The sequence below is a fragment of the Calidris pugnax genome, unplaced genomic scaffold (genome assembly GCF_001431845.1).
Source record: "Calidris pugnax isolate Ruff unplaced genomic scaffold, ASM143184v1 scaffold28, whole genome shotgun sequence".
NCBI lineage: Eukaryota > Metazoa > Chordata > Aves > Charadriiformes > Scolopacidae > Calidris > Calidris pugnax.
In genome coordinates, this window is record NW_015090842.1 from 5,785,016 (window position 1) to 5,794,110 (window position 9,095).

Here is a 9,095-nt window from a genome sequence, read left to right on the forward strand (position 1 = left end):
TACAACATTCGACTTTTTTTTCCCAAGGCAAAACAAATCACCGAATTCTGGATGGCTGATGTCTGCACTGAGGACCGGTTTTGTCAAGCTGTCAGTAAGATCTTTTCCATGTAATAAATACCCCAAAAGATCTTTCGGTAGAGTCTCCGTTTTGAAATGCAGTTTGTTTTATCTTTGGGGTCTCCATTAAACAAAAAACAAAGTCTCACCGGTTACAGTGATGGCTCCATATCAAAGTTCCCAGCCTTTAAAATGTCACCAAATAGTTCAAAAGAATAATTTTGAAGTGTGACAGTTCACAGGAACCTTTTTTAGGCTAAATATATATTTTGTTCCCATCAATATTTTTATTTTTTTTATGGTACACAGCAATTGAAAATGTGATTGGGGAACCTGATGTGAATTTAGTATTCACTTAAAACTTTTTATTAGTAGACCTTCCTTTAGCTGGAAGCAGGTTGTGTTGATTAGTGGCACGGCTACCGCTCAGCCTCAGTCACACCAAACCCATTTACCTTGAGTGATGCAAACACCTCTAAGAATGAGGACAGACTATTAACTTCATGAGGTTACTCCTCTTATGCCAAGCAGAATAAGAATTAGCTAATTAGAAATGAAAGGTTCTGTAAAACAAACACAGAATCTAATGGGACCGCTAAGATTTGCTATAATACTCCATTTTAGTGAACGTTAATAAAATTGAATGTGTAACTTAAGTCTACAGCCCTAAAATCTATTATGCTGTCCAGGTAGAGAATCCCCTTTGCTTAAGCACAAGTGTTAATAGTTCATTTTTAATTAAACTGTCAGATTCTGATATCATAGTTTTCCTGTTGTTCACGTGATTTTAGGTATTCCATAGAAATGTGTTTTCATTTATATCGGAAAGATTTTGTATTAGATGTCAGACATTCTTTTGAAGCAGGGGCAGTGCCAACGTGAAGGAATGTTGAAGACTCTTTACTCATGTGGTGAAGAGCTTTAGCAAAGTATGTAGCACACTGGAAATATTCATTACAATGATTCACAATTACAGTTGGCATAACTAACTTTTCTGCTGCATATTTTAGTAATAGTTATTCATATTAATCCTTCCTGTGGAGTGTGTACCAAGGCTACATTTCACAGGAGTTTTTTTGAGTGCGCACTGAGGTTCAGGAAGTTCAGGAAGATCGCCTGTAAATTACAGGAGTTTTTTTGAGTGTGCACTGACGTTCAGGAAGTTCAGGAAGATCGCCTGTAAAATTCCCCATCAGCTCATCCCTGTGTTTGTGAGCCATTCCCCCAGCTGTTTGAATAACCAGGGATCAGCTGGAAATCTGATGGGAAAAAATCAAGTGGGTAGAGCACTCACAGGACTACAGCCCTCACCCAAATTGTACGAACTGTCAGCTCAACCAAATGGCGGTCTAGAAACTGCACATAGACTTTATCTGCCATAATTCCTTCAGGGTGTTACCAAGTGGAGTGGAACAGGGAGAGACAAACAGTATATTTGTATTACATTAACACTCGGCGCTGCAGTTTAACAGTAATACTGGATTCAAATCCTGCTGTGTAAGGAGCCCATGTGGATACAGCACATTTTGGCCCTTTGATGCCAAAAAGTCCAAAAACAAAGCAAAAGAGATGCAGGCCATACACGAGATGAGGTATACAATGAATAGCACATGAAAGCCAGTATTATAGCTCTTTATCAAGTTAATTATTAGATTACCTGCAAGAAAGCCCAGAGGAAGATTAAATTGGATAAAGACTAGCTGGTGATGTAGTGAATTCTCATCTCCCCATCACTGTGGAGCTCACAAACACGCAGGCAGTAGGTGCTGTCTCTGCTCAGGTGTTGTGCTGATGTGGCAAAGCTACGCTGTGCCAGGGCACTCACTGCAGGTTAAGGGTGTCCCAAGTTAATTTATAGCAAGCTGGGCACCGAGCACTCGCTGGAATATCTCTCACGTTAATTTCCCCTGACAGACAACTAATGTTTCAACTATTCCTAGTAGAATTGAGCACCAACTGAGTACAGGTCTTTGCAGCCAGAGCTTAACACCAGAGCATTAGAGCTGCCATTTCCCCTTTCTGTTTATATTTCCCCCTTCTTCACTTTCCCACGTGAAGTGCCCAAGAGCTTCTCACACGTGATGCAACACAAAATTCCATCAAATTTCTTTTTTGTCTTTTCCCTCAAACTTGCTCCTTCAGAAAGAACAAGGGGAAAAATGCTTCTGTACGCAAACAACATTACAATAAAGTGTCTTCAAACTCATAGGTAAGCTTAATTTCAGCCAGCACGTCCCCTACTCACCACTTCAGGAAACCAAAAAAACACATTCAACATTTCCTGCTCACCTTCTTTCTCCATCAGATAAATCCTAAGTATTATTACAGTAGTGTTTCTCAGCTTCAAGATCAAATTAGCAACGCAACCCCCTCAAAAAGGAACAAACCCACAGGAATCAATGGGCGATCTCGTATTGCACCTCTAGTGGGTAATTAGCAGAGAGAAACAGGATGAACGTGATCATACTTTCACTAGGTAAACAAAGTTTATCCATAAAATAGATTTATTGCTAAATGTAGTTCAAAGTATCAATAGAAATTGTGCACACCATTTGTTCTTTCATTCATTAAGGACACGGATCTTTGAAAATACGATTCTGACTAACGAGCTGTGTTAAGTGGCTCTTGGATTCATGGTTTGTTGCTATTCTAGTGAAAGAGCTGGACTCAGAAGGTGATGAAAGAAAAGCTTCAGTGCTTTTGCACTTAGATATCAGTTTCTCAACATAATCTCTAGGACAATTCTCGATTTATTTATTTATTTACTTAAATGATTTCAAGCTTTTTAAGAGCCTGCCTGAAGTAGATTTTGTCATCACAAATGGATGAAGGATTGGGATCAAGGATGCAGAGCTCCCAGTTAGGGAACTTCACTATAAAGTACTCTTCAAAAGTATTCTGAAGTGCATAGATAAAAAGACTGCACCACTTCCAACCACTCAAGTATTTAATTCAAATAACGCATCATTTACTTGCTCTAATAAAGCAGAGAGCATGTCAAAACGTGCAGAAACAATTGATTCGTTTTTTCTTGGAACCTTCACTTGAAAACCTTTCTGGCTAAGTTTTACCAATTTAACTGCGTCCATCCAGTTAGTGAAAAAATAAGTAAAATTATTCTAATAAATATTTCAAAATAGATCACAAAATACAGCTTTCTTCCAAAACCAGGTTCACGTACCAATTTCAAGATTGAGGGTCAACAACGGTTCTTACAACAAACCAGAGAATTCATTGTAGAACAGGCACCCTTTCTTCAAAAGGTTTCAGGACTATATTTTTTTTAAAGTAGTCTTTGTTGCTAGGCAGAAAAGGAAAGTCATTTAAAAATAAGGTGAATCCAGTAGACACCCAGAGAAACAGCTCCATCACTGCACAAACCAACGTATGTTTTAGTACCCAATCTTCTCAGTTCAGAGCCTTGTTCAGGACTTTCTGCAGTTTGATAGCAAATTAACAGCTCTCGTAGGCTAACGAGGGAACTTGATTAACACAATACTAGTTGATTTGCCCAACTGAAAGGCAAGTTACATGTTCTTTCCCTTCAATGTGGGTTTTCCTTCAACAGCAACAGTCATAACTTGACTTTGTCTTTGTACCAGAGTATGTGGAAGAACTATTTAGCTTGTATTTTTGGCAGAACTCCTCTTCAAAAAAATCACTCAGCACACATTGATTGTACTCAACAAAAATCAAAGCAATGCTTTGCAAATCCCTGGAAATATTCCATTCTGAATTTCTAAGGCTGTTCTTGCTTTGGGTATGATGAACAAATTGTCTTAGAACAGTTCACACTGTACATATAGTTGGCAGGAAGGATTTTTAATCTTCTTGGTGGAAGATGGTAGTTTCATCATTTTAGCTCCAAGAAAAATACTAGAGCTCCAATTATTACTTGATACGTAATTTCCAATTTCAAGCCACATGTGTTTAAAATTTCTTTTTGCTAATTCATTTAAGCAGTGTTATCACAACACTACACAGAGTGATGGAAAAGTCATTCAGTGTTTTGAAAGAATAAAAAAAAATACAAGATGAACAAAAAACTCCTAAACACAAAACAATAAATGCAACTCAGCACAAGGTAGGGAGTAGAGCAGCCTTGAATACACAATACTCCACAAACAGATTCCTCATTACTTAACAATCATAACAAAACTGTGCCAGAACAAAGATTTGCCACAATAGTTGGCTTTTTCAGAGGTCAAAAATAAAGTTAAGTTGTGAGTGATTATTTATTATTTATTCTTTTTCCACATTGTTTGCCTTCCTGGGAATGAATATGGTTTAGGGGCATTTATTTTTTCACCGTTTCACAAAGCACAGGCTGAGCATTGGTGATGGGAAAGGAGGAGTCTGTCAACTTTCACCCGAGCGTCCCTGTTGAGATGCAGCTGCCCAAGCACAGCACAGCTCACTTCTCTGCATTCTTGTGAGCATTAATTATCTGCCGCCGTATCGCCTGGTTCCTGGCCCTGTTTTCTTCATACTGGAAGAGAGATAAGGAAATTAAAAAAATCAGCTGTTATCATTGAACAGATAAGTTGCATTTAAAAATGTAGAGAGCGTTTATTGCTCATGAACAGAAACAGTATCTTTGACTGATGCATTAGAAATGCAGTTCTCGTTAATATCTATATATTGGTTCATTTTTACTTTGAAGTTAACATTTATTTGATAAAATGCATGCTTTTAAGTTTGAAGGTATTAAGCTAAAGAGTATAAGAACATACTAATAAAGAAGATTCAGTTAATCTCATGGAGAAACTTAATTATTTAATGCAGCCTGTTACGTGCGACAGCTACACTTCACACATGAACTAGGAAAAAGTTGGATGGGTGCTAGTCTGGAGCACAGGTCAGGCTCTTTTCCTTTCAAAAAATCCTGATTAATCTAAGTGTGTCTGCCTTCTGAAACATGAATTTGTCATCACAGACTTGGTCTAGTTTTGATCCTGGTCGTTAATTATATGCACAGATAAAGTAGTATACCAAGATGAAAGGAACAAAGGCAAATTTTGGTTGAAGGAGGGTAAGGCGTTTTGCGGGTGTTTTTTTATGGTTTTAAAAAAACATGCAACAGAGATGGGACTCCAGTGTAAAAGGGAATCACAAAAAGCTTCACATTTTAGACACATGCATAAGATGACCATGTTTTCAAGTATGCCCCTGCACTACCAAAGCCTGAAGACTGAGGAGCCTAACCTTGTTTCATTGCAGCCAAAAAGGAAACCTTTTCATGGCTTAAAGAAATGAAAAATTAAAAATCAATGCATGATTTGGTATATATTTCACGAGAAGCAAATTATTCTTGGCCTTAAGTTAGAGCATATCCTTGTTCAATTTTTTAGTAATTGGTATCAAGAATAAAAACCAAGTAACCCATAAATACTCATTTCTCTATGTAATGTAATAAAAACTACTAAGCAGATTGATTTTAGAAAGGATTTGCAGTTTTTCACTCATTATGCTGATTGGTTGTTAATGGAAATAATGGCCAAAACCATTACTTAACATTTACAGAATGCTTAACTTTTCCCCATACCAATATTTAATTTTTCAATAACTCATCCGTGTTTTTACACAGAATGCGAACAATGGATCTTTGAAAGCTGGATCTGAACCTATTCTGTACTTGTGAACAGCCCTTCAGGGGTTTCCCAGTAATGGCATATCAATGTAGCCATATTTTAAGAAGGCAGATAAATATAGCCATCAAGAACTCCCTTTAATGTAAAGGCTTCAATGGAACAAAGAAAAATAAGATGACACAGAGAGACACTTTACTTCGTTATTTTCTAGATCTGTGCAACAGGTTTTACAGGGGGAAAAATGGTATTTGACATGAGCAGATGAAATTAATGCCCAGAGACTGACAGAGGCCCAAACTGTCCTGGCTGCCACGCACTTAAAGTTTCCCTTTTTAGACACGATTGTGAAATTTATGTCAAAATTATTAAGTACAATTTCAAGTTAAAAGGTGTGTGAAATGTTCATTTATGTGTTCTCTCTTGTAGGCACGAAAACTGCAAATATAAAGACCAGTTGATACCCTGGTGAAAATGTGCCCGTTAACTAGTTAATCTGCTTGAACTCCTAAAAAAAAAAAGGTCAGAAAAAAAATCAGAAGCAACCTCTGAAGTGTCAGTTCCTATTTGCAGTATTTGTTTGGTTAAAATTTGTTTGCTTGTTTTTCTACACCCAAAAATAGATCATGCCATTTCTTAAAGCCAGATTTTACCTGACAAATTTATCAAAATAATTTAAATTTGGTCTCAAATGCCCACTCCAGAATGTGCTTACATTTCAAGGCCTGCTTATTGATTTGTACTACTTACTAAAAGCCACTCTTTCTATTCAATGGACTTTTTTTATTATTATTATTAAGCATTTAAGTCATAATAGATTTGTTTCTTACCTCTTTCTTTAAGCACTTCCGCATCTCACGGTCAATATCATTGCAATGGCCAAAAAATTTCAAAATGTTGTGCTGATAAGTTAGGGAAAGAAAAGAAGATTTACAATTCAAATGTTTCTTCCTCTGAAGGTCTAAATTCCTTAGAAGTCACTTGCATTTTGCAACATATCCTGTTCTTCTTTTCCTTTTCTCTTTTTGTGAAAAACGATGCTTTCTAACTTTTTAACTGAGTAGCTAGGAGTTAGAGCTCATTTCAACCTCATTTGAGCCACTTTGGCCTTGCTGAAAGTTGAAGGTACTCTCCACGTTGTGTAACCGGACTAAAATAGGATACCTAGGCAGAAGCTATGAAGTCTACATGTAGAACATACATTTTATTGATCTAGGAATCAGCCTTACCGCTTCAGTGAGTTCAATCTATGTATATTTAGCCAGATTTCTAAGTTGTCAACTTTTTGGTTCAGATTACGAGGAAAAAAGGATCAGTTTCTCAAAAATAGTTATTACGCCTATTAACAGTGCTATGAGTGCAAGACAACATGCATTTCTTTCAGCTGCTACCTATAAAAATAAGTCTCTTTAAAGCACATACTCAGCACCAGGGTGGCGATAAAAAAAAAGACATAAAAATAATGTCATCAAACAGGAAACCCAGTGACCTCTCCTCACTAGATGCAAAACTTTATACAATGGGCAGGTTCTAGATTAGGAATAAAGTAAATCAAAGTGACTTTTGTGAAAATGCACACACAGGACACCCAATTAAAACAAAAATAATACTTCATATTAGTTCAACTTGTACATCGAGGTTCTTAGGCCATTTTGGCACTGTAAAAAAAGAGCAGGTACTCACTGATAATTGATTAAGATCACTAATTTTTCAGACTTCCATGGCTTTTTAAAAGAATATTTCAGTACATTCCCCTTGACTTTTAAATGGAATGGTATTGCCTCCTTTCAACTGAGTGTGAAAGAAGCCACCTTCACCCTTTCTGCTCTGAGATCGCCAGCACAATAGTTGAGCAGAAGATGGACAAAAGTAATTCCTCTTCATGTAAAGATAAATTTCAAACAAAACCATGAGAATATAATCCTGTGCATGACTGTATTAGTGCTGCTCCTGGTCCCTTCCTAACTCAAACTGGCAATAGATTCCTTTGAATCACTTGCTGCCAAGGAATTTAAGTACACCTTTTAGTTCCAATTGACTCTTCAACTCAAAGTAGTCTAATAAACCACATTATACAAAAATCTTATGATGCTTATACATTAACATTCATTTTTATAAAACAAAACAGTCAACCATTACTTTAAACAATAAATGGGTATTTCTGGATTCTCTGGTCAAAGCATAGAAAGCCCAACTATGTATATACCGATAAGCAGGACAAATCTGAGTGTATTTTCTTTTCTGATTGGCTTTGTTTTCACAATTATGAAAAGTTAATGACAACATTTTAATTTTATATTGCCTACAGAGGTTTTATTCTCCTCTTAACTGACAGTCATTTTATTTGGCAATCCTTTTGATACCATAATATTTAATGTACAAGGAAAGTCTTCTCACTTAATTCTAGCTACTGAACACTTGTAGCTACATTATAGCATTAAAGTTGTTTCCAAAATAGAAAAACAACTAATAAAAGGGAAAGAAAATAGAAAAACAACTAATAAAAGGGGAAAAAAAAAAAGATGAAAGGAAAGTCTTTACAATCTCTCAAATTATCTAAAGCATTTTTAGGCAAATTAAAATTTTAGAATGCAGAAGGAAAACATAACTCTTACACTTAATATAACCTTCAGATTTAAAGCTTGGTGATGTTCTGTACAAGAACTTTGTACCTTAGATTTAAAAAATACAGACAGTGCATAGGAATAGATAAGCAATAGTATAGGAAGCACCATATATGAGATGGCACCAGCAAATTCCAGCACACTTACATTTCAAGATACTGCACTACAAGTGCCAACAGAATTAAATTAAAAGTTGCTGAACAAACTCAGTACAGTATGTTCACTGGAAGTGAATTTTAGTATTAAAACTTTGCTCCCTTCATTGCTGTAATTTAGAAATGATAAGAAAGTGTGGTACTACAGAAGTTTTTTTGATACATTAGTTAAGCTACTTTAAAATCTGCGAAAATCTTTCATGCAAAACATCTCTTTCATTTCATGTATTATCAGCCTTGTTTTTCTTTCTATAACAACTTTTGCAAACAAAAATGCACAGTTCTGCTCAAAACAGTAAAACTACTATATGTATTGTCTTAGAATTTATGGGTAACTGCATTATTAAAAAAATTATAAACATCACATCTGAACATAGAAGTGAAAATATTGTAGATTGCATGTAACTGTAAACCATTGTTTTCACATTCATATTTAACATTTAAATATATATTTGTCTCAGTGGAAACTATGAAATTGACCTTTTATGCAGCAATACAGAAATATATCTCTACAGAACATCTATTCAGAGTATACAAGAGAACTGGAAAAATAATTAACAATATTGCAACAATGCTGCAGGTATCTTAGCTTCCATCGCAGACACTGACTCTTCTACATCTAAAGGTTTATTACAGAGCAAATTAAAAAAAAAAAAAAAAAAAAATTT

At 35.7% G+C, this 9,095-nt stretch overlaps 1 protein-coding gene across 3 annotated transcripts in view; it reads right to left on the reverse strand.

Moving 5' to 3' along the window:
- Positions 1-2,546: 2,546 nt before the first annotated feature.
- CMC2 (C-x(9)-C motif containing 2) overlaps positions 2,547-9,095 on the reverse strand; it is a 13,894-nt gene continuing 7,345 nt past the window's right edge. For all 3 annotated transcript variants that reach the window (XM_014942600.1, XM_014942603.1, XM_014942602.1), the window contains exons 3-4: positions 6,479-6,550; positions 2,547-4,549 (exon numbers count right to left, since the gene is read on the reverse strand). In XM_014942600.1, the coding sequence (XP_014798086.1) occupies positions 4,475-4,549; positions 6,479-6,550 (147 nt within the window). In that variant the 3' untranslated portion in view covers positions 2,547-4,474. The remainder of the gene's footprint in view (positions 4,550-6,478; positions 6,551-9,095) is intronic.